The following is a 26,170-nucleotide window of genomic DNA, read 5'->3' on the forward strand; positions in this document are numbered from 1 at the left end:
GAATAGTTGCCTCATTCTGCCGGCTTTTCTCTCTCTCTCTCTGTTGGGCTCTCCCTTATCCTTGTGCAGCTTCCCATGGAATTTCGCTGCAAAAATTCTGACACAGGACCAAAGGAACTTCTTCAGAGAGAGGAGCAAATGCAAAGCTCTCTCTCTCTCTCTCTTTCTCTCTCTCTAGAGAGAAAAGCTCTCTCTTTGATTTTAGTCAGCTGCCAGTGGATTTTCCGACTCGTCGTTTCCTTTTCAATCAGAAAGAGTTTATCCTTCGTGCTTGATGGACGCCTTTTGTTCGCGCTTGTGCCAGCCTTCAGAGAAACCAAAAATATCATTTTCAATCGTATGAAACTTATTGTTATTGAAGCATTGTTTCGTTTTCCAATTTGTTTGCCCGACCCCCGCTCTCGCCCCCTCCATACCGTCAATGTTTGTGTGTGAAAATCCGTGAAAAAAATCAAGTGAATTTCCCCCCAAATAAAAGTGTCGTGTCGTGTGCCCCCCATTCTCCATATCATATATAAATATAGTATACGGAACGAGAGTATATGTGCATATACTATATTGCATATTTGGCGCCTAAAACTGTCAAAATAAGCGAAGGATACTCTCCCAGGCAGGCATTGTGTCGATTGTTATAGGTAAAGCATACTGTACCTACTGTAAATATCCTATTTCTGTTCCTCCTACTGCCTGCCCACCCGCTGACATTGACAGTGACTCTGACAAATGTGTTGGCCATGTTTACTTGGTGGCTTAAACAAGTTAATTGCCGTGCGCCAGACACAAAAACCAACAGCAAACAAAGCGGCAGAGGCTCCTCCTCCTCCACATCCAAGTCCAGCTCCTGTCACAACTCTAACTCTACCTCCGACTGCGAGTACTCTTTGTGTCCTGCTGCGCCCTTTGGCCGTGGCGGTACATGTGTTCATCACTTATTCAGGCTGATTGTTGGCATTAAATATTAAAGGACGGCTGTGCAGGATATCTATGTCCTGCTTATGAGCAGGCAGATCGAACAGAACTACTCGCAAAGAGACGAGACCAGAGACCCTTTACTGCCTGCCCAGGCTGGTGCTAAAAATAAAACGTGACACCTGCAAAAATGTGCCTCAATGTACGCACACCACCTACCAGCCACCTTGCCACCTTGCCACCCACTCATCCACCCCCCGTCCATGCCCAACCCTCACAGGCTAATGGCCTTGGCTGGCTGCCTGGCTGCCAGGCAAAGGCATAACTAGTTAAGGGATTTGCTCCAAATGGGACTCGAAGGGCACTCGATTCTGCTCTGATTGCTCTGTCAGCAATCGAATGCTGCAGCATGTTGATTGGCCTCCCCCACGCACTCCCTTCCTCCAGCCTACAGCCTCCTGCTGCTTGCCTCCTGCTGAACGACCTTCAATTTGGCATGCATATTCGTGTAGCATGTATCGTAATTAATAATGCCAATTTCCCCCTAAAAGCTTTCCCAACCATCCCATCCCTGGTCAAAAGCTGTACAAATGCATCCGGTTCGAGAAAAGTGCATACAATGGATAGCAGAAAAGGAAGGAACATAAACGAACTATTTGGACATACTTTAGAGGGTACTATTCAAGGAAAAGACAGGACTTCCTGATATAATAAGCTATGTGATCATATATATTGTTTGGATTCAGAAGGTGGAACCAGTACAGTTCTGATAAAAATCTTTAAACTGTTTATGAAAAAAAAAACTGTGGTATCCACTATTCCGTAGCTATAAAGCTGATATGTGGTGAAATTATACATAATACCAGTTCTACCTATCACCATGATTAAATAACTTTGACAGTCAGAATGAGGCACAAAAGTACACAACTTTTTACTAGGTACAAGTATTTTTTTCCGCGATCTCGACCCTGGTCCCTTTGCCTTGCTATTTATAGCCACGATGCGACAGACCGGAAGTAACGTAAATCGTAACAAATGACACTTTGGGGCACAATTTGCACACGTGTCGCATACGCAATTCACACACACACAAGCAAATATGTACATGCAACACACACACACACAGGCGCATGCACCTCTTCTGCTATATGCCACGCTAACATGCCTCGTTGCCTGTTTTTTGGTTGCATTGTCCTGTCCTCTGTCCTGTCCGACTCTGGCCCTGGACATGTACAATGTCCACTCGTTTTTCTGCGCCCTCCTTGGTTTCATGTGTTTCTTTTTTTGTATGCAACGAGAGCGCAGCAAGGAACAAAAAACAACATGGAAGAAAATCACTAAACAAACTGACGCCATTTTGCCATTAATCCCGACCACTTTATGGGCCGAGCAAACAAACAAACTTGCCCCCCAAGCCCTGCAGTTGATACCCTATAATAGAAGAGGGGTATCTGAAAATTGTTGATGCTTTCTGGAAGGTACTTGGGGTTTGATTAAGAAGAGTTGCAGATTGGAGTGTATTGAAGAACTTATCTTTCTATTATAGAAGAATGTTTTGTGTCATCGTCGTCGGATAATGTACTCATATCGGCGCAAGCGAGTGAGCCGGGGGTTGGCGCACGAGTGAAGCGTCTGTGCAGGTTGTTTGCCACATAGTAATATCATATAATAGTTAATCTCACAGATCCTTATTATGCTGGAAAGAAAACAGAAAGAAATCATCTGGTGAATACACAACATCTTTGTGAAAGGACTCTTCCATATCAGATGTTTCGACCCAACAGTTGAAGTTCTTCCAATCTGTGTATTTCAGATTAATTTTACTAGCTTTCATGAAGTACCTCTTTCGATCCTGCATCTGCATACGCCTCAGTAGTAATCCTTTCCTTTCCCTCCTTTCTCTTTTCTCTAATCAATCCTAAGCCAGGGTATGTCCAATTCGTAGCTAAAAAATTCCCCTTGCAGACGTACATATGTATTCCATTGTTTGGTCTATTCATTTTGGTGTTTTTTCCCCTTTGTTTTGCCTCCATTATGCTTTACTTTGTTGCGGCATGTTTATTTTCGAGTTTGGCCCCAGTCCGATCCCAGCCAGTTCAGGACCAAAGTTGGTTAATGGTAGGACTGTCTGAAAGGTTTATGGCCCGTCCAGCTCCCATTTCCCATTTGCCAATTCCTAGTTCCTTTATTACGTTGTGTGTTTTACCAACAGCAAACACAATTGCCCTGGCTGGCCCCTGAACCCGTACTCGCCTCGACTTTTGTTTCAAGTGCTGCCATCAAATGGAGTGGCCAAGCCACCACTCTGCGACTCGGATTCGCATCCCCATCCGCGTATTCCAGTGCTCCATTTAACTGGGTCTAGTGCTCGGGAGTCTGGGTACCCATTCCTCATCCTCAGCCTGGTTCTCGCTCTCCTTCTGGTCGTCGTGCATTGAACTGCTCTCGGTTACCTCTTCGATATTTTCTTACAGCGGGGCATGTGGCAGGGAGCTCCCTGTCCAGGGCTCCTCCTTCTGGCGCTTTGTGGCGGCTGCCTCTTGCAATTATTGTTGAGCCCCCAACCCGCGCCCACATGGGTGATCCCCTTCACATTTGATGTGCATTTGCATTCGTGGCCCTCAGGCTATCGAATGCTTTTTAGTCCACGACATTGTCATTGTTGTTGCTCCCTTTTTTTCTTCTATTACACTTTTTTTGCCTTGCCACAAAGACCACTCCCACTCTGGAGTGCAACGGGGGAGAGGATAGAGAGGGGACAGCCCTGGAGTCCGAGTGCGAGTGCTTTTATTAAAGTTTTTCGTATTGTTTGCCTTCCACAATGTCTCCTCTGGCAGCGACACCCAACACCCAACACCCGACCAGAAAGACGACCAGAAGTGGCACTGGCATCAGTTGCAGTCTGCATCGTGCCACAGCCAGAGCGAAAACACAGATATAGCCTCCTCTTGTGCGGCGGGGCTTCTTGTTCGCCTTTGTGTGTACCTTTGTGTGCTATCCTGCTTTCCTGCCACAGGAAGTTGCTGTCTAACAATAACTTCAAGAATTCTGAATGCGTTGGCAGTATTTCAAATAGGACAAATATTTCTTATTAATTTTTGTTCAGCTAAATGGAGCAGGCACGGCATTGATTCTCCATGATTGTTGCAACAGTCTGTAGAGGCCACACGAACACAGGAGAGCTACCTCAGAAGGATAGCGTTGAAAGCTCACTAATACCAAGACATTGTCACACATTCAAGGCGCTTATAATTTATGCTCTCCTCAGTCTTTCCTTCTAGAGTATTGAATATAAAAAAGTATCCATGTTATTGAATGCATTTCTTATTAAATTTTTTAACTATAGAATAAATTATATCATGAGATCTCCTCTCTCTTTAATTGCATCTGCTTTTTGAAGAGCTTTCACACGCACACGACTCACGTACACAAGAAAGCTCTTGGCATTAATTGCTTTCAAAGTGCACCAATACCAAGACATTAACACACATTGAAAACACTTAAATTTCACTATTTCCGCATATTTCTCTTTACAGTCTCTACAAGAACCACAAGAACGAAATACATACATATGTAAAACACCAGGAACTGGACCAATTTTTAATCAAAAAAAACGAAACGAAACAAAACACACAAAAACAATCAACAATCTACTCACCGACCTCTTGCTAGACTTCTACATTCTATATACTCGTATACTCGAAGTCCATAATTTGGAAGAACCTTTTGTAACGACAACTTTTGGATAAACATATCTCTAGACGAAATCGAAACCCCATCCCCCGCCAGGAAAGGAAAGGAACGAAGAGGAGTGTCCTAGCCCCGTCCATCGATAACCCATTCCCCAGGAAGTGTAACCAGAGAAATCATCCAAGACGGCGCCGCTTAAACCGCAAGCCTACAAAATTGGTCGAATGTTATGTTGTGGCTTCTGTTGTGGCAACATGTCGAAAAGGGATTACAAAGTTGCCACCACGGATGGCATCGAGCTGGAGCCGTTGGGCGGCGAAAAGAGCGACAAGGAGAAGGACAAGGATAAGGAGAAGCAAACGAATGGCGTTACCTTTGGTAAGTGTTCCATCTTAACAGCTATCCTTTGTCCCTATATTGTCCTTATATACAACTGCATTGCAATTGCCTCGGGGGACACCTCTTCAGATGATCAAAGCCCTCTCACGAGCACGAGGAAAAGTGCATAATTGCACTTGTGCATAATCCGACGCTCCGCGCAATTTAAACTCCCTTTTTCCCTTTTCCCTGCCAATTCTTGGCAGGCAGGGCTCCCTCTGGGATTTATTCATCAAGTTGTTTTCTTAATTACGCCAAATGCAAAACAAAAGCATTACAAATGCGACTCGTCTTCGCCGACATCTTCCTCCTCGCAATCCACCCCGAAGGAAGCGGTTACTCATACGCCCCGTTGGACCGCACAGCCAGACCGCAGGCAAACGCAAAGTAAATGAATGTCAGCAAACGTCCCTACACTCTGCCACAACCACTACCTCTTAGTGTTTGCTTGCCTGCCCCCTGGTCTGGGCAGGAGATTTCTCGAGATGTTTTTTACCCTGGAAATTGGAAAGTGGAAGGCTAGATGCATTTAATAGGTGGACTTACCTACTTTTCTGTCCGAAAAATCCAGCCAAAAATACAAGTACATCATATATCACGAAAAAAGTAACAAATAGTCTTTGGCGAACGCGCAAATGTCGGTCCCAAAAAGCAAAAACAACTTATGTTGCGCCTCGCCAAAAACTGTTTATATTGTTCTTGAATTCTGGGACCGACTCATCTAAATTTCTAGCCGTTCTTTCAATATTTTGGAACTGATTTATACGCAAGGATAAATTCCCATTGAAAAGGGAATCTTAAGGCATTTTGCTATCTTCTGATGGAAGTACCAGGTATCCCCATAGTCCTAATATCGACTATCTTGTTGATGTTCTTATTTGGTTTTTCTTACATCTCTTCTTTGGATTGCCTGCAGCAACGTCGGTTGAATTTTTTCCGCCGAACCGGCGCCCTGCTCCAGATGGCAAAGAGGCCACAGACGGGTGGACGGAGGGACAGGCAGGCAGCCAGGCTGACGGGGGGTCGGTGGTTGGTCGGTCTCCTCATGCTCTTTAAGCTGTCAGCAATTTCTGGAATTTTGAGCTTTCAATTGGGGTTTCTTTCGGCTGAAAGGCACCCCAGGAGGGGAACCTCAATTGCGGTAATAATATGCGCCAAATGAAGGGTTCGTCTGGGGAGATGAGATCGATTAAATATATATATAGAGAGTGAGTCATGGTCTGGAAGGGTGCTGTATTATATTTATAGATCTTAAAGATGCAACTGATTAGACGTTCCATCTCAGAGCTAGAGAACTGTCATTCCAATACCTGCTTTTAATGCTGGTTCCACTTTAACAACCCTAAATCCATCGTAATCATACATTAATCTGTCTTATCCTCACCCCTTTCCATCCCTCTGTCAACGAGGGGACGGGGGGTACGGGTTTGCTATCAATATACCTATCTGGCGACACGTTAAACACAAACATATGCAAATCATGTTGACTTTATCAAGGCGACACATCGCTGCCACTTGGGCATGCCGTGGGCCAAAGTGGGACACAAGAAGGCGCCACTCTCGGCCCCGCGGCTCAACAATCCCCTCCTCATCCTTGGGGCGGCAAATCAGTGTCACGGGAACAGGACGTGGACGTGTGCTCGTGTCAGCCTCAGCATCAGCGAAGCAATTAAGGATGCATAAAGTGGAGTAACCACTTGACTCCACCTCACCACCACACAGCCGCAGCAGGGCCACAACTGCCACAACTGCCACAGCTGCCACGTGGATACGAGATGTTTACCTGTGACGTAATGTGGTTTAACCTTTGTGCAGGTCACTCTCCCTTCGAGAAGGCACATGATCTGACATGTGCATGTGCTTGAAGGGGGAATGAATCTGGGGTTTCCCTGGGATCCAGCTGTAATCAATTAAGCAATCATCCTTTGAAGATGGATTCCATGAGATTATTGAGTAATCTGAAATGGTTTAAGTCCTGTAGTTCTCTTGTTTAAATATGGCAAACAACACAAAGAAATGTTTTTCTTAGAACACTACTCTTATAAACCATCCAACAAGTGGCGAAATCTCTCAGTGCTCTGCCAACAAGTGCTGAAATCCCTAAGGGTTCTGCAAACATGTGCTGGAATCCAGCAGAGCAGAGTTCTTTAGACTTTGCTTTTGAGCTCCAAAGAAGTTTATACATTCTTGGGGCTGCCGCCGCCACCCGTCTAAGGGTTAAGCAAGGAGGTGGCTGCTGTGGCTGTGGCTGTTGCTGTTGCTGCTGACGTTGATAATTGCAGGATGCGTTGCGTTGATTGCAGGCTGAATGGGGCTGGGGACACACACACACCCTCTTGAGCACTTGAGGCGGGGGCTTGACTCGAATAAAGAATTCCTGCCTGCCTATCCGGGAGTGCATCAGCGAGATAAAATGGGTCCACAAGAAACAATTGAAGTGGCAGGAGTCTATCCCTGTCCCTCTCCCCCTCTCTCCCTCTCTCTCGCTCTCTGTGTCCATGTGGAAGAGTGAAAGTAAAGGATACATAGAAATGAAATGTGTTTTTGGGTCAGGCAACTTCAAAACTCAGAAGAGTCGGAAAGGAGAGAAAAGTAAAGCAAAGGCTTCGGAATGTGGCAGGAAGAAGGCATGAGGCATGAGGCTGGCAGGCGGCGGAAAACAAATGGCGAATGGCAAATGGAAAATGGAAAACGGCAACATTTCTGACTGACAAGCGCAACGGAGTCGGGAGGCCCGAGTCAGGCCAAGTCAACCCGTCAAAACGTCAGTGCGAGCAACAATTTATTGTTGCGAAATGGCGCAGGCAAAACACAATTAAATGCAACTACAAAGGACCCAAGGATCTCCCCTGCAGCCACAGCCTCCCAGCCAACCAAAGACCCAGCCTCCCACTGGGCGCGTAATTAAATGGAAATGGAAAATGGAAAATATTGCCAGGGGCCGACTCGCTGGGAACATTCGCACTCATTCTGGCACTGGTACTGTTACTGGTACTTGTTGAGGGCCCAGGCACTTGAGGGCCTGCCAAGCCACGACCACATTTGGTTTTTATGGTTTTACTCTTGCCCAGAAAAAGGGGTCTCTAGGACATGCCATCTCTAAAGGAGATATAATTATGGTATCCTAAACGCAGAAGCTGTTCTAATGCTTTGGGATTCGATCTTAAAGCTGATCAGGTAACTGTATAGAAGGGTTCGAGTACCTTTTCAGAAACCTTTAAGCCCCTTCATGCATCTCCTCGTATCGTTCGTAAGGGTATCCAACCTCCCCTAAGCCTTATTCCAGCTTATCCTTCCCCAAGCTGTGGCAGTCCCCGAGCTCTGGGGGCTCTGCTGAGCTCGGTTTCTGCACAATTAGTTCGCCAACAACTCGGTTTTGATCCGCCTGAGTTGATCCCAATGCCATTCATACTGGCATCGATTGCTTAACCCCTATGCACAGCCTTAACCCTCTCTGGTTAACCACTCGAGCTGAACTTTTTTTCCGATTTGCATTGTTTGCCCCAGCAATGGGCCCAGGAGTGGCCCTCGAACACGGTCTGCCAATTAATTAAATCAATGGCAAATGCCTCAAATTGAGTGTGCAAATATCCTCAAATGCCTCCTTCCTCCAAATATAACTCATTTCCATATCAAACAGAGAGTGGGAATGATACGAGGGCTCTCAATGATATTGATATGGTTGACTTATTCCAGATTTATTTCCAAGGAAGAAAGAAACTCCTGAGATTTGGGGCACCTGGTTCGAATACTAATTGTATCTATACAGATGTGTGACATTCGAATATCCCAAGAAACATCGAAGCATACGCTCATATCTCTATATGATCCTGGTTCTTAGCTGCAAAACGGTCGTCTTACAGATGCTGACTCCTGAATCCTGGCAAATTTAATCACCTTTGATTACCGCCACATATATGAAGAACTGACTGCTCTTCAAGGATATCAAACATATCTTTTCTTTTTGGTTGGATTTACCTTTGTTCCATCTAAAGAGCACTGGGTCGACATTTTGGGGTCTTTTCAAAGCTGCTAAATTGCAACTTTTGATCAGTAATAGTTTTTCGATGTTCGTCCCACCTCTTGTCTGTTGACTTTAACAATTTTGTATACCATAAAGCTTAAAGAGCGACTTTAGCTGTGTGATTATTTCGATTTTCGCCACATTCGGGCCATTTAGTGACCGCATCGAACAAGCCCTTAAACGAGCAATTACAAGGTTCGACTGCCCGCCCCAGTCCCATATCAGTGCCACCACCAGGCCAGGGAAGGGGGGCACAATCGCACCCTGCCACGGCCACACGAGGCAGCAGCACACACAGCAGTTCCAGTGGCAGGGGCAGTAAGAGCTGCAGCAGTAACAGCTTAAATTTATTGATTGTTTCATAAACAGCGATTATTTAACCACCGTATTTCGATGGGCATTCGGCATTCGGCATTGCCCCTGCCCAAGCCCCAGTTAAATTCTCCCCCTCAATCCTATTTACATCCCCCATTCCCTGCCCCAAAAGTCTGTCGGACGGCAAACACTTGTGGCCATCTTCGGTGTGTGTACAACCAGTTAAGGTCCCAAGGCTATGGGCGACACTGAGTGGGGGCTTACAGGGGGTTTTTCTCCACACATTTCGATTCCACACATATGGGTTCAATACAAGATACTCGTGCGATGCGTGGGGGCGAGTGGGGTTGGTGTGGCACATGACAAGTCACAAGTGCGGGCAGTAAATTTGCATGCGACAGCAAATACTCAATAGTCGGCATGGCCCTTGGCGGGCAGAGGGGTGTCGAATGGCAAGAGCACAGGGCACGCTGTTGAGTAACTTGGTTAACACGAGGTCTGGTCTGGTCTGGTTTGGGAGGCCACAATTGAAAAGGGAAACGCAGCGAATCGAACCAGAATCGAGCCCAACATTGAGGCAACATCATCGTATGCATCGAATCGACTTTTGTCTGTGAAGGCAGTGGAAATGTGCCCCGTATGCAGTTTATTTCTGCCCCCAGACCGGGGCAGGGTACAAGAAGTTTGTTGGAGTCTCTCTGCCACTTCGTTCCAGTTGAATAGCTCTATGAAATGTTTAGGCATTGAGACCATAACTAGAGTAAATTCTAAGGGATGAAACGTTGTTCCTTCTTAAAGGAAGACCTTTCTGGATTGATATTCCTTCGAGCATATCCTCTACAGGGTATAGAAATCTCGAAAAATTGAATTCAAAATTTGTCAACGCTTTAATCTCGCCGAAAAAGTAGGCGTTTGATGGGGCGCGGTTTTGCCTAATGAACACGATTCAGACAGAAGGGAAAACTTTAGACTAACGTGACGAAGAATTTATTGAGTTAAGCCGCTTGAATGGGGTGGTGGGGCTGGGGGTTGCTGGGGGAGGCAGAGCATCCCCATTTTCACCGCCACCGACCTGTGGTGGTGTGTTGTTGCCTGCAAAAGTACCAGCCAAAGTGTATATGTATCCATCCGAGGAAAAACTTTGACTTGCCGCTGAATTTGTCGCATTTACAGAGCAAAAAAAAACGAAAAGGAAAACTCAAACTCAAGAAGTCGAAATGAGATTTCGTTTTGCCGGCAAAAGTTCTTAAAGAAAACCGAATTACCATTTCGGTTGAGCGGCGGCTTTGTGCTCCATTTGTTGATTGTTTTTCGCAGTAGCCCGGGGAGGCGCTCTCTTGCCCAGAAGTAGGCAACACAAATCATCAGGATAGGAATAGGAACAGGAATCATCAGCATCAAAGCATCGTAAATCTCAAAGGGCAGGCTGGAGCCGGGTGAGGAGATGAAATGAGCGGAAATGATATGTTAAAGCACAGAACCGAGAGCCCATCCCATCCCTTAAAAGAGAACTGTTCTAATGGTGATCCCACTCCACAAACAAGTCGAATGCCATGGATGGTACACGTACACTATTTGGCCAAAAACACATGATAAACAACACTGCATTTTAGAAGGTGGGGGGAGACGGGGGAGACATATCTGTTTGGAGGCAGGGCTGCTGCTGTTTAAGGGTTGCAATATTTACCGCTAGCTTTCGTTTGCCTGGCAACACTCTACAACACACTGTTGTTTCTTCTCTTTCTCCTCTTCAAAGCATCGCCTGCGAGCGGAGGGGGGGCAAAGAGCAGACGCGAGGGGTCCATAGAAATTTCATTTTCATTTTTGCAGGTGAGCAAAATTTACTCAGAGAGGAAGAGAATGGCGAGAGAGTAGGAGAGAGCGCGAAAGCACACATGCGCATGGACACCCATTAGGGTTGCACTCTCTCGCAGTTTCTCTCAGGGTTGGAGCCCTTGGAGGACAACACGCTCTGCAGGCGGCTCGCAGCAGCGGCAGCATCCAGTTGGAAAATGTACGCGCACTCAAACGCAACAAAAAGCGCGTGACAAAACGGGAACAGCACCACACACAGAAGGCGGAAAGAAAGGCAGAAAGAAAGAAAGAAACAGCAAGGAATATTCGGCAAAAAGCACACATACTCACACACACACACTCACACACACTACGAAACGAATGCGTCGCGTGCTTCCCCAAATCCCCAATATCCCCATCCTTCAACACCACCCTCTGCTGCTGCTGCTCCTGCTGCTGTGCGTGTCTATAGAGTGAAAGAGAAAGAAAGAAGTTGCCGAAAAGAAAGAAAAAAGTGAATAACGGTACAAATCAATTGCTGTAAATAAAAAGTAATTAGCAATTAGTTTTTTTGTGTGAAAAGTGTGCCAAAAACCGCATACATTTATTCTTTGAAATCAATGAATATAAGGACCCACGTCATTTCCGATACGAACTCGTTCCCAATATGAAATGAAACGAACCCAATGCCAGATCCAACAAAGCCAGCAACAAGCTCATCATATTTACAGTTACAGTCACTAATCGGAAGAATAGACGAAACAAGCAGAAGAGGGAGAGAGCGGTGCTCAAATGTCGCCTCAGGAACAGAACTAATTGAGCCCACAAAAGCGAAATGGAATAATGAACGGTTCTGCTCTGTCGCCCCCTGCCTGTCGCCATTTGGCGAGAAAGCGAGAATGCAGCTGAGAGCCAAAGAACCGCAATTCAGTCAAGTGTCAAAGCTAGCTGGGAAAAGGGGGAAAAAAGGAGCAGCTGAACGGTGAAAAAAGCAAAAAGAAGAGGGTAAGCAGGCACTGCGAGAAAAGGAGCGGGAGAAGTGAAGAAGCAGCATAGAAGAGGGACTGGAAAGCGCACTATTGACATATATATGCGCGCATACAAAGAGAAGTACCGCTGCCGCTGCCGCCGCGGAGCGAGCGAAGAAAACGCGGCATAAGACAAAACAGGAAATTCACTTATACAGTCGCACACACTCATACACCCACACACACACACGCAGTTGACGCATCAAAAAGGAAAATTCGCGCTGTTGAGCTTTTTGCATTTTGACATTTTCAAAACACTGATTTCAATGCGAGAGAGAGGCTCTCTTTTTGGAAACTTCCATGACATCCGCTCTCTCTCTCTCTCTCTCTCAATGCCGCTCTAAGCTCCTTCTGCGCTTTTTTTTCTTGTCCGCCAACAACAATGCCACGAATGAGAAAATGAGAATGTAAACAAATAAATGCTGGAAAAAAAACAAGAACAGAGCACTAGCTATTTGGGTCGAAGCGTTTGATACCCTTCAAGAAGTGCTTCCTGATATTCCTGATATTCTTAATACATCGCTGATATAACTTTTCTTTTTGGGACGAAATTCCTCAGCCAATTTGTTTCTTATTTATTTTCCTTTTTAGCCATTTTGGACACATAGAAATACCATGAAATTCCGGCATTACTGCCGAGCTTTTACTTCCGCTCCATTTCTTCATCTCGCATTCCAGTACGACCCAAATACTGAATTTCCGCTCATCCGAAATTGAGATATGCACATATGTACTCTGAAAGGCAGGGTATACATACATACAAGTATGTAAATGTGTACATAAGTAATTAAAAGGGAATTGTGAGATGCATTAGCACAAGTCTTGCGTGCCGTAACCGCAATTTGGTAAGAGGGGAACGGAAAAAATGAATAGAGCGGCTCTGTTGCTGCATTGGCACCAGTCACGAAGGCCAACAAAGAGAGAAAGAGAGAGAACACGCTATACTATAATATTTTTCAATACAATCATGTTAAAACAACGTCCTACTTGTTCAACTTGGATTTTAATCCCGGAATTGACATTAATAATTGCTTAGAGCGAGGCAGAACGATGTGTTTCACCTCTCGCTCGCACTGCCTGCTAACCTAGTAGTTACCAACCGCCATCTTCCCGCTATGAAGCCAGTCGGCAACGGTAAAAAGCGGTTCAAAACAGAGCCAAAACTCATTTTGATTTTTTGGCATGTCTACTTTTCGGTTTGAGGATTCTAAGCAGGGAGTTAATTTTTAGAATTCAATTCAATTATTTTCTAATTTTTAATCTTTGCGTGTTGCTCCAAAAAACTCTGAGCCAAGACTCTAGTTCGTAGCTTTTTACATCATTTTAATGATCCAATGATTATGTCAAAAGGCAGTTATGGCTCCCGACGACCGCGTCATCGTCGACGGTTTGCCGGATTCTTGTGTTTGCTTTCACGCTATATTTTACTTTATGCATTTTATTATTATCAGATTATATTGGAATGTTGGGCTTTTAAATACTTCTTCCATTCCATTTTCTGACTTGCTGAATGGCTTCTCTTTTGATTGCTTAACTCTATATTACTCTGTCCATGGATATATAAACTGTGGGATCTGTCGTGTTGTGACGTTACTTCTAGCAGGGTAGTAGTTTGCCGGAATCCTCGTGGTTATTAACGTAGAGGACTCACATCTCCTCAAACCACCTCTATATTACTATAGGAATAAGGACGTACGAATAGAGTAAAAGTAACATCTTTTATTTAGCTGAACTTCTTATTGAATCCTACTTGTATGTCTTTATTCAGCTAGTAATAGAGAGGTGGTAATATAGAGGTGGTAACATAGAGGTGGTGTGATGAAATAGCTGATTCTGATGATTCTGGTGATTCTGATGTCAGCTCTATACTGTCTGTTAGACCGATCTCAGAGCTATTTTCAAACCTCTCTCGAGATATATTAGCAAACTAATTGTAATGCCAATAGTCCTATGTTAGCAACGAATGACCGCTGCCGCATGACGTACCTTTAGGAAAGGCTACAGACTAGTCTACTTATCGAGGAAGTATATAAATAATATTACATAATTATATATAAATAACTAAATATGTATTAAATATTTGCTGAAGTTGGGGCAGAGTCAATATGTTATTTTGGCCTCTACGTGTGACTGCTCGACGAGTCTATAGATAGGGCACTGCAATCAGTGGCACTGCGTCAGATAGCAACCGCTGATTCATATTCTGTGCTTTATCTGCCATTTACTGATTGGCAGGTGCCTCAAATCTACTCGTAGTTGGTGGCTCATTCCCACATTTCCTGGTACCAGAGACCTTAACCACGAATTATGTCTGAATGATGCTTCACGAAACAAACTTCAGGCTCAAGTGCTCGTCAAAGGCAGACACAGAAATGCAGATATACCTACTCCTACTATTCTATACAAAAGCCGGCTAACACAGAGCCTGCGAGAGAGAGAGAGAGAGAGAGAAAGATGTACTAGAAAGAGGGATGGCTATCCATTTTGGGGGGTTGATTTTTGGGCGTTGAAAGCGCTTTTCACTAATTCAATGCGACATTGAAAATTGCGAAAAGTGCGGTGCGGCTCTGTCTGCAATCTCTCAGAAGGGGGGAAGTGGAGGCGAAGGCGGAGGCGGACAGGGTGCCAGACGAGAGCGGACGTCTGACTAGACGAAACCGGAAGGGCGTCAGCTTCTGGCTGGTGGCCAGGCCCAAAAGGAAAGCGGAAAGTAGAAAATGCTCTCCAACGGGGCCAGCCAAGTACAGAGGTTGGGGTAGGACGTGGGACGTGGGACGTAGGACCGACCCCCTCTAGATGACGGCATAAATTATGTATGTATATGTATATATTTCTGGGTAGAGCTTCATTTTTTGGCACTCGATTTATTGGTTAAAGGGTGTAAAAAACACACAGCGAAAATGTCTGTGCCTGTGGCCTGGACCCCTGAATAAAATATGAAGAGCACGTGGCTGCTGCATGGGTCTGGCAAAGGGTTCGGATTCTGGGTTCTGGTCTCTGGTTTCCACCTGAATTGGTCATAAAAATTGGTTCGTGATTTCCCATTTCCAGAGCAAATAGGCTGACAATTATTTGCGGTGTGTGTTTGCGGTTTGATTTTGTTCCGATCCGATCCGATACTGTTTCCGGTTTTGAGCACGATTTTGTTTACGGACACGGGCGAATAAGCGTGCGTATTGGCCGGAAGACAAAGAGAGATCGGCCCCGTTAAGATTTCGGTCGTCGGCGGTGGCCGTAGAGGCTCGAAGATTTGGCGTCGCGAGCGCATCGAAATGACAAATGATCCGGACCTCGATGACTGTGCATTTCTCTCAGGTAAGCTCCTACGCTAGGGTACAGTCCCGTCGTCCCCCGCGACAGCAATTGCAATTGCAACCATTTCCATTAAATGAATATTTAAGTAATCCCACACCCACTCTTTGTCTAGTACTTATTCAGTTTTTTTTAATTACATTTCCACAGGTGGCGAATCGAGTGGAGGCCGCCAGACGCGCACCGGAGTCGCCGTCTGCTCGCAGCGTCGGGCTCTCCTGGTGGCCGGGATCGTGCTCGGCTCCCTACTCCTGACGGCCATCATCATTGCCTACGCCGGACCGTCGAACGGTAGGTTGAACCACGTCCATATTTACCCTTGCGCCTCCCACACCCCCCACAACCCACATCGCATTTCTTTGCCTTTGTTCCTTGCCTATTTTTTGTCGACCATTTTCCCTCCGTACTTATTTCCATTCCATCCGCAACAAAACAAAGGAAGGTTGGGGTTTATCCTCGTTGCCGTCGCTCGATTATCCCCATTTTTTTTGTATCTACTGTGCGCCAACGGATATGTAGTCGATTGCAAGGGGAGAGCTTTTCTGAATACAAAGAAAGAAAGAATTACGAAAATTTTGACAGTTCTGATGGGGAAAATGTAATTGAACGAGCTCTAGTGGAAGCTCCTGTATAGCTCTGCAAATATGAAAAAAAAAGAGATAGAAAAGGTGACTATAATAAAAGATTACCGAGGATGATTTTCACAAAGGTGAAAGAGTCGACAAGGAAAAAATCTCACAATTTAATTTATTTTTCAACTTATTTTATGTCAGGACAGGTCCTGTGTACAACTTCTTTTATAAAACATACTTCTGGGAAAGTGGAATAAAAAAAACCTATATGACTAGGATAGAATAGGATTAACAGAGCACAGGAAAAGTCCTCCTTATTATTAAAAAAATAGTTCCATTAAAGACCTCGAGAATAAAAGATAAGCTCCTATAGAAGAACATCCAACAATCGAATAGGAAATTAAAGGAGTAAAAGCACACCGCAGACCTTGGCCAAACTCTACTTTCTATAGATATCGATTAAGTAATGCCAGCCACAAACCCATAAAACTTTCTTCTGTTCGAACGGTGGCTCCATAAAAGAGCTGCGGCATCATAAATCTCTATAAATGGTAATTGAATTCCGTTCGTAGTGGCGGTCACTGCGGACCATAAAGCAGCCATCCAATCAACTCCAGGGCCCTCGCCCTTGCCTCTTTTGGTGGCATGTAATATGCTTTTAACCATATTAAGTGGGGGGGCCAAGGCGGAATCCATTTCATTCCGGGTATAAATAGACAGGGCTTTACCTCTGGCAGTAACTCTCGGGGTGGTGCATCGTATGACGACCCAAGTTACAGCGCCGTAGGCCTCGACCTGCATCTGTGGTGTGGTGTCGTCCCGGATTCAATTGCAGAATTATGCAAAGTGCAAACACATGCAAACTTTCTGTTGCATACTTAATGGGGCATCGAGGGGCTAATTGCATTACCCCACGGGTCGGGCCTGGGGCTGTGGATGCATGCACGTGTGGGGGTTGTGTACACAGACATATGTCCGGGTTAAAAGCCAGGTCCAACCCTTTTCGAACTCAATTATCAATCAACATGTCCCCCAGTAAGTGCAAAGTTGTCTTTCGCTTCCTCCGCTACAATTAGAGTATTGATATTTCTCTTCCTGTACATCTCTATACAATACCTCATCTATACCGTATATATACTCGTATCTACTATATCTCCATCTATAAGCAAACAAATATCTGTATTGTGTTTTGTTTCCTTTCATTCTTTCCCATTTGACGTTTCTGTTTCCGTTTCTCCTCCTCCGTTTCCGTATACGAAACGGCTCTTGAATATATCGTATACATATGAATATTTGAACAAAAAAATATGAAATATTTCTCTTAAATGCTTGTTTGATTGATTGGTTGAAATGTGAGTAACAATTATGCCAAATAACCGAATACTTCTAAACTGGTAATTAATCAAGACATTCTATATAACCCTTTTCGGCATGTTGATGTCATTGATCATCTGTTGGTTCCTTCCTTACTATCTGTTCTGTTCTGTTCTTATCCTATTATTGTCTTAGTTTCTTAAGTAATGCATTTACGTATGTATGGTCTCTAGATGATCTTTACATTAGATGGAATCTTCCTAGAAAAGATCAGGACATTAAACATTGTACATACTCTACATCTCTCGTCATAGTCATCGAACATAAGTAGTTTATGTTTCTAAAATGTCATATAAAGTGGCTGAATTCATTAAAGAACCATACAAAAACAGGGAACATAATATTATAGAATTATTAGTAATTAAAGTATAAAATAGAATTAGGAAACGGAATACAAAAAGACTGGAATTTTCCACTATTTGTATATACGTGTGGTATGTTTTTCCTTTACCTTTTGAGGAAATATACATAAGCACTTCCATTCATCCATTTTGTATAGCGAAACTTTATAATTATCATATTATTTGAGAATCAGAACATACCGAACAATCCTACTTTTACGCAGCAATATCCCCACTGCGAACCACGTCTCAAACTTTTGGGAAATCCTTCCCGGCCCTTTTTATGGATTCCATGTCCACTAGAACTAGAAAACTAGAACATTCTAGCTTTAGTGCTGTATATATGTCGACTGTACGTTTGTTTCATGTCGTTGGTAAGGTAAGGTAAAGGTATTGGTCACATCTCTTTTATCACACGATTTTCGTGTCCCCAACTATGAAGTTGGTACCTGTTGAATATATTAAAAATATCTCTCTATTTTATAAAATAGATTTGGATCGTCGTCGTCGCCTGAAATTGTAAAATTTCATTTGAGAACGACGATATTTTTCCGGTGAACCCATTCGTTCCATACAGAACACACTTTAAGAACACATCTTTTAGTATTAGCAATAGCAATATCATTAATTCTAAGTTTTCGTGTCCATAAACCCTTCAAAAATTACCGCATATATCCTCATATATGTACATGTATCTGGTTACATTATATGATGGAATTAATTTTTGTATTAAATACAAATTACTTTAATTTATTTTGAGCTTTGTATGAATATTATTACCTCTGTTCGTGTTGTAGATTTTTATGATGATTTTCTTATGATTGATACCAATTGATAATGGTTTAGATTCATTAGTTTGCCCAATCATTCAAGCATTCAACTGGTGTTTGAATGGAGATTCATCGTGCTCCTCTCATTTTCCACTGAAGATTCGATCGGACTCGTAGCCCCCATATTTCGCGACATTCAGCCAGAAAGAAACTCCATTTGTGACACCCCAAACTTGAGTTTTGTTCCACCCCTTAGATGTGCTAATGACTTGAAACGAATCCAATTATATAACTGATTTACTGCTAGCTTTTCTTTGATCCCCCCTAGATGATTTTTCCCCCTTTAAACCCCTCTGTCTCTCTATCTCTCTGTTGATTGTGTATAATGCAATTTGCTTTAAGATACTTAGCCACGAATCCCCCAAAACGAATTCCCCGAATCGGTGATGAGAAAGATGATTTATCGAGGACCCGTAATGATTTTGCGCTTTGGCTATCCTTTTGCAGACTGTTCCTGCGGGACGAAAACCGTGTCCGGCTATGAAACGGATGAAGAGAACAACACCCAGCCCTTCAATCCGATTGCCACCAACGGGGAGCCCTTCCCCTGGCTCGAGAAGATGCTGCCCACCAGTGCCCGACCCCTCAGGTACATGGTCACCATCCATCCCAATCTGACGACGTTGGACGTCAAAGGTGAGAGTCGAGAGTGCAATTTTGCCATGATTATAATTCGATTGTCTGACATTCATTCCGCCTCCTCTCGATTTCCAGGACAAGTCACCATCGATTTGCACATTGAGAAGGAGACCAATTTCATTGTCCTGCACATCCAGGACCTCAACGTCACCGAGAAGGTAAGCAAAGCAAAGCAAAGCAATCCAATTAGGCCAATTAGCATCCGATTCGCGATTTGAGTGCATCCATCGATTGCTTTTATTTTCCTTCCATTTGCCATTGCAGGCCATTGTGACCCCTGGACCGAAGGGATACGCCCTGAAGATTGTCAAGGTGCTGGAGTTTCCGCCCCGCCAGCAGCTCTACATCGAGGTGAAGGAGAAGCTCAAGAAGAAGTCCAATTACACCTTGAACCTCCGCTGGTACTCGAAACTGAATCCCGAACCGGAGGGCTTCTATGTGGACCAGTACGAGAGCTCCAATGGTGTGGAAAGGTACGGCTATTGAATCCCAAGGGGGATATCACTTCTGCGGGTTTCGGGCCGTTACACTTCCGAAAACTTTTGTCTATAGCTCTTACAGCCAAAGAGATATCACTATACAAATTGGCGTAGACATAAATATAGATACTATCTACGCATCAACACCTTTTCAGCATAATCAGATAGTTTTAGAGATAGGAAAACGATTAAAGTTCATGGAATTTTCATCAGAAATGACCGTAACCTTGTCAGAGTATTTTTTCGATGCCATACGATAGTATAGTAGTAGATTTCTTACAATTCGAGTCCAAACTTATCGCTTTATTTTACAGATTACTGGCTGCCACTGTCTTCCGACCGAATGGAGCACGACGGGCCTTCCCCTGCTTCGATGAGCCGCATGTGAGAGCCCCCTTCCGCATATCCGTGTTCCGCGATCGCTTCCACATCGGTCTCTCCAACTCCATTGTGCACACCACCGAAGATGTGGGCTTCTACATGGGCACGGGATTGGTGAGTTTCCAAAAAATACCCTGAGGAAAATAACTGTTTGATATTTTCCTATAGCTTCGGGATGACTTCATTGAGACTCCTGCCTTGCCCGCCGATGCCGTGGCTTGGGTGGTGAGCGACTTCCAGCGTGAATCCCTGCAGCCCTCGGCCGCCTACATACCCACCACAGCGGCTCCCTACGGCACGGGGGCCGGTGGCAAGAAGTCCGCGCAGTTGAATAACTACACGCAGCTTAAGAGCAAGAACCCGCCCGTCCGCAACATCACTGCCCTGACGCACTCGCTCAACGTGAACCTCACGCCGCGCCAGAATCTCAGCCAAATCGCAGCGGCGGCCACCACAACGACAGCCCTGCCCGTGAGCCTCAATGGGAACGGGAAGCCCACGAATCTCACCTCCTTGTCGCAGTCGACGGGCTCCTCCATCAAGCGAGCGCCATCGTACACCTTCTATGCGCCGCGGGATCTGCTGGTGCGCTCCTCGTTTATACTCCACACATCGCGGGATGTGCTGGAGTACCTGCAGACGTGGCTGGACATTAGCTATCCCTTGACCAAGGTGGACTTTGTGGCACTGCCCTCGCTGGACCGCAACATGATCTCCTCCCTGGGCCTGGTCACGCTCAAGACCTCCTTCCTCACGGATCCCAGCTCTATAACTTCGGAGCAGTACCAGTTCAGTGCCCTGCGCATTGCCGAGGCCATGGTGCGGCAGTTCTTCGGCGGCATCACCTCCCGCAAGGTGCTCAAGGACGTCTGGCTGTGGGAGGGGCTCATCCAGTACCTCGGCATCCATGCCCTCGCCCCGCTCCAGGAGAGCTGGCCCCTGAGGGAGATGTACCTGCTGAAGATGGCCACGGCGGCGCTGGACATCGACGCCATCCAGGGCTGGGACAGCATCATGAACGGCACCAGTCACGATGGCAAGAACGAGGACTTCTTTGTCCAGAAGACGGCGGCCATATTCTCGATGCTGCACACGGCCATCGGGGAGGATCGCTTCCGCGGCTGCCTGGGCTCCTTCCTCAAGGTGAACCGCTTCAAGACCGCCGAACCGACGGATCTCTGGACCATCTGCACCAAAAAGGCCAACGGGTCGAAGAACATCAAAGACATGATGACCCTGTGGACCCACCAGCCCGGCTTCCCCCTCCTCACCGTCACGAAAATGGGCAACAGCGTCTCCATATCACAGCGCCCCTTCCGGCCCGCCGACTTTCTAGCCATCCACGACGACTCCTACGACGGCAACAACTACAACAAGACCTCCCTGAATGCCACCGACATGCCCAGCACAGTGCCCCCCACGCCCCAGGGCAAGCACAAGGCGGCGCCGCACATGAAATGGATCTTCCCCGTCACCTATGTGACGGACATCAACAACGTCAGCGAAACCCTGTGGATGCAGAATGTGGATAGTAAGTTGGGGTTTTTTTACGGCTAATCCATAAGCCCCTATCCACAGCCACCTGTTCTAGAAACCTGCATAACTCCAGAGTAAATGAGTCTTTCTTTATTGATTCTGGGATCCCATGATTCAGTGATTCAAAGTATAGGATTCATTTAGGCCTCTAATCTGTGTCATATATATGCTAATTTTCATCGTTTCCATCACTTTGGACATTCTTTTATCGTAAAACCCTTCATGTGTCTAAGTTCAAAGAGATCCGAGGCTTTTATAGCTAGAGGCACTACAATACCCCAAAGAGACTCCTCTGGATTTTTAGCAAAGCAAAGCAATCCCGTTTGTTCGCCCTTTTGTTCTCTCATTAAACCCATATATTTCAAAGACTGTGCAAGATAGAACCAATAGGATGTAAACCTTTCCATAAATCATTTTGATATAATCTCCTGTATATAGAACAACTCTTATAAACTCTTTCAGAGTGTCTTCCCGACTATTTCCTTTCCTATAACTTGAAAATATCACTAATTCCCGAACCTTTTTCCACAGTAAACTTCAATGTGCCGGAGAACGTCAAGTGGATCAAGGTGAATGCCATACAAAATGGTTACTATCGCGTGGTCTACAACGACGACAACTGGGCAAATCTCATCGAAGAACTATCCAACAATCCCAACAGATTCAGCAGCGAGGTAAGTCCACTAATCCTCCCACCGAAAGACCATCATTGATAGATAATTTTCCCCCTCAGGATCGCTTGGGCCTGTTGTCCGATGCCTTCACGCTGTGCCATGCCAATCTGCTGCCCTGCGAGATCACCATGAACATGATTCAGTATCTGCCCAGCGAAACGAACTACGGACCCATGGCCCTGGCTCTGAGGCATTTGGAGAAGTGGCGGCGGATACTCAAGTACTCCGAGTGCTTCCTGATGCTCAGTGAATTCATCAAGATGAAGATCTCCACGGTTATGGAGAAGGTGGGCTGGACGGATGAGGGCGATGTGGCTGCCAGGTGACAGGAACATTCTATTAATCCCCCAAAACAATCTCTGATCGAGTCCTTTTCGCTTTCAGATTGATGCGACCCGAAGTTTTGCTGGCATCGGTGCTGTGGGAGGATATTGATAGCATAACCAAGGCCAAGAATATGTTGAATCAGTATCTGTATTACAATGGATCGGCCATAGCGCCCAATCTGAGAGAGGTAAGTGGTTCTTAGAGCCCAGCCGGACTAGAGCTAACAAATTGCATTCATTTTATAGGTGGTCTACACGGGCTCCATTCTCTCCGGGGAGTATATCTATTGGCAGCATTGCTGGGAGCGATTCGTTACCCTCCAGCGGACCTCCGAGACATTCGTCGAGCGAATGCAACTGCTGCGTGCTTTGGGCAGGACCAAGGATGCCTGGCTGCAGAACCGGCTGCTGTCGCACGTGACCATGCTGCCCACAGAGGAGGTGGTGCAGGTGCTCAAGGCGATTGCTGGCACGCCCACAGGTGGGGCCATGGCCTGTCGCTTCCTGCAAGCCAAGTGGTTCGAGCTCGAGAGGCGCCTGGGACCGGGAACGATCAGCTTTGCCAAGGTGATCTCGGCCATCACCCAATACGGAGCCACAAAATTCGATTACGATGAGGTATGGCATCTCTATAGATCTCTGAAATCGTTACTGATTATGTTCTTTTCTCAGCTTAAATCGCTGGTACATCGCTTTGGCAGGGGCCAGGGCATGTCCGTGCTGAACATGACCCTCAGCAGTGTGGCCTCCAATGTCGAGTGGGTGGCCCGCTCCCAGACGTCGCTCTACAAGTGGGTGGAGAGCAACCTGCACTCGCACCGCCGATAAAGGACAGAGGAACCCCCAGGAAGAACTTCACTTCTTCTCACTCATTTGTAATTATGTTCCTCTCAGACAGACAGACGGACAGATAAACAGACAGACAGACGGTTGATCTTCAGTGGATTTTGATTTCGCCGCGTAAACTATGGATCTATAATCTATACCATATCATTGCCAATCTCCTTGGTTCTCTACTCTCAACTCAAACACACACACTATAATTTTAGACACCCCTTGAAACGAACTCAAATGTAAATTACGATCGATCAGAGGATCGGGCAGTTCTTATACGAGTATAGTTCTTATATGTGTACTATATATATCTATTCCAATTGAGAAAACAGAAACATTTTCTATATCTACAACTGAACATAAGGATCTATCTATATATGTACTATATATTGTATATGTATGTATATTTTACAAACCGACAAAACATATTTAGAGCAATGTGGGATAAATGTAGTTCGTAAGCAGAAGAAACAAAAACAAAAGAAAACCAAAGCATATTTTTTCAGAAAAACTTAAAGAAAACAAGCCCAAGATCAACTAAGGATTGCATTCTATATATGACAAAAAAAAAAACAAACAAACAACAACACTGTATAGCCTATATTGTATATTAGTATTAGTGACCAGCGTGCATGTGTATTTGTGTGTGCATCAGTGCGTGTGTGTGTGTGTGTATTGAAATATCACAAAAATCTTCCTTTTTGTCCAATCGAAATTAACTTATTTAATATTTAATAATTATCTAACAGAAGAAAGCCTGCCTGGCACTGAAAAATGATCTTAAATCGGTTATAAAAGAAGGCTGGGGCCTCACATAGAGTTCTTTTTAGCAGGAGTTACAAGAAGCTACAACTTATAGAACCCCAAAGGGATATTCCAACAGATAAAATCAACTAGTTTTTGATTCTTTGACAGACTTCTAAGAGTATTCTTGTACACGATGTAAACTTAAAGAACACACAAAGAATTCTTGAAAAGTTTCAACAAAAAAGAAGGATAGTACTTCTTATCCTTTATTTAAAACCTATTGATGAGCAATTATTTATAAATTTCTCAAATTCCAACCATTCTTGAACAGATCTATAAATCTGTAAATCGTTGAAAGCTTGTTCTTTAGTTGAACAACAATCGATATACAATTCTTTGCAGATTTCTATGAAATTTCATTCCTGAAATACGTTGAGATCAGATCAGTGTTAAAGGAGGAGTTACACGAATAATTTTCAAAAAACTTATATATTAACTATTAAAGATTTTCATCTTGTCATTTACATATGTGTAATTCTGCACAGATTTCTACCAGATTTCATCCCTTAAAACCGATGTTAACCGATCACTGCTAACAATCGATAAAAGATAATATGTTAGCATTATTAATTGCGATAAATTAGCACATTTATCATTATTAAAACAGGAACGACCCCAATCAGAATTGGTTGACATCAAGATAACAGCTCAGAGCAAGTTTATAAATACACTGGGGTATGCATATACTTCACAGAAACTTGCAAAGAGATGAGAAACAAACAAGATATCGAGTGGACAGGCTTATAAATACACCCAACCGCCTTTCAGCCCCATCTGAGATATTGGTTAACATTATCATATGCATAGTTAACAAAGATGACAACGGAGTCTCCTAATGAGGTCTGTTCTAGTGATGTTCGTATCGTTAAGAAACATTCCTTAGTAATCAAAATTGCTTGCCAATACCATATAGCTGCCATGAAAACACAAGTCTTAAAGATACTTAACGTACTATACATGATTATGCCAAATTAGATCAAAATCGGTTAACATATAGCACTCACAAGTAGCAAACACGATTGTAAGTTCATTTGAAACTCGTTCTGGTGTGTCAGGCAGGCAACAAAAAACCAAAACAGAATACAGATTACAAAAGATACCATATAAAGAAGCCCATGCTGTAGTTTTGATAGAACCCTTAACCATATAGAGCCTATGGAAGTAGCAACCAAAATTCGACACTCTTTATTTACGCACTCGCATAAGACAACCAACAAAAGGAAAACCAAAACAGATTACGTTCTGAGACTACGATTTATGCTTTAATTTGAACAGTTTTACCGTTTAATGATAGATATCGTGGCTTATCACTCGAGTGGTTAGCCCTACAGTTAGTATTTTTGGATGGTGTTCGGGCGATGTTTGTGTAAACTTGGGAAACCCGTCGTGAACTTCTGGTCGCGCTTGTCTTTTGGGGGCCGATGGCATGCCGGTTTTTGCGTGTTTATACCCATAAATACGACTACGAAAATGTCTTGCCATTGGCAGCCAGCTCCGATAAGAGTGGAGGCCCATGTGTGTCGAGAGATTAGCTTTTGCGGGAAGCTAAAGAGGCGTAGATAAGGAGAGACCTTCGAAGGGGTATACCTATAGAGAAGCTTCAAGAGCGATGGTAGAGAAAGAAGATCAAACCCCCTTTCAACGCCACCTGAGAAACGAGTATACCCATTTCTCAATCGCCAATCTTTTCGCTCACTATTGAAAAAGTTGTCCAACGTTTGGGGATTGTTGTTAGGCAGAGAGAAGTAGAAAACCTTCAACACCATTTTTAGTATGCTAATTTGAGATCTCTGATTTCGTTTTTGATTTTGTCGGAGGAGAAGACTTGTCTTTTGGGAAACGATATGCTTGGCTTTAGATACACTTAAGACTAACTCAATGATACTCGTACTCGTACATTGTACACGTGCATCGTATATTCTTGCAA

At 44.6% G+C, this 26,170-nt stretch overlaps 1 protein-coding gene across 3 annotated transcripts; it reads left to right on the plus strand.

Annotated features, from left to right (window-relative positions):
- The first annotated feature begins 229 nt into the window (after positions 1-229).
- Positions 230-24,427, plus strand: LOC4801230 (endoplasmic reticulum aminopeptidase 2). 3 transcript variants are annotated; one of them, XM_003736392.3, is made up of 13 exons: positions 230-635; positions 4,446-4,977; positions 15,601-15,741; positions 19,015-19,203; positions 19,282-19,364; positions 19,471-19,679; positions 20,000-20,180; positions 20,235-21,597; positions 22,134-22,276; positions 22,336-22,598; positions 22,661-22,790; positions 22,849-23,220; positions 23,275-24,427. In XM_003736392.3, exons 2-13 carry the CDS (start codon positions 4,824-4,826, stop codon positions 23,428-23,430), a joined length of 3,384 nt encoding a protein of 1,127 aa, XP_003736440.2. In that variant the 5' UTR covers positions 230-635; positions 4,446-4,823; the 3' UTR covers positions 23,431-24,427. The 3 variants fall into 3 exon arrangements, with proteins under 3 accessions (XP_003736440.2, XP_015037097.2, XP_001358353.3); XM_015181611.2 differs by having other exon boundaries at positions 19,063-19,203; XM_001358316.4 differs by lacking the exons at positions 230-635; positions 4,446-4,977 and adding exons at positions 11,294-11,661; positions 15,190-15,453.
- The last annotated feature ends 1,743 nt before the right edge of the window (positions 24,428-26,170 follow it).

This window comes from Drosophila pseudoobscura, chromosome 2, assembly GCF_009870125.1.
Source record: "Drosophila pseudoobscura strain MV-25-SWS-2005 chromosome 2, UCI_Dpse_MV25, whole genome shotgun sequence".
NCBI classification, from domain to species: Eukaryota; Metazoa; Arthropoda; class Insecta; order Diptera; family Drosophilidae; genus Drosophila; species Drosophila pseudoobscura.

Excerpts from the sequence above, each read along its gene's own strand:
- LOC4801230 (XM_003736392.3), top strand. The coding sequence starts at position 4,824 with ATGTTATGTTGTGGCTTCTGTTGTGGCAACATGTCGAAAAGGGATTAC. Across the intron at positions 19,680-19,999 it reads AGCTCCAATGGTGTGGAAAG|ATTACTGGCTGCCACTGTCT; the intron begins GTACGGCTATTG and ends TTTATTTTACAG. Across the intron at positions 22,277-22,335 it reads CCAACAGATTCAGCAGCGAG|GATCGCTTGGGCCTGTTGTC; the intron begins GTAAGTCCACTA and ends TTTCCCCCTCAG.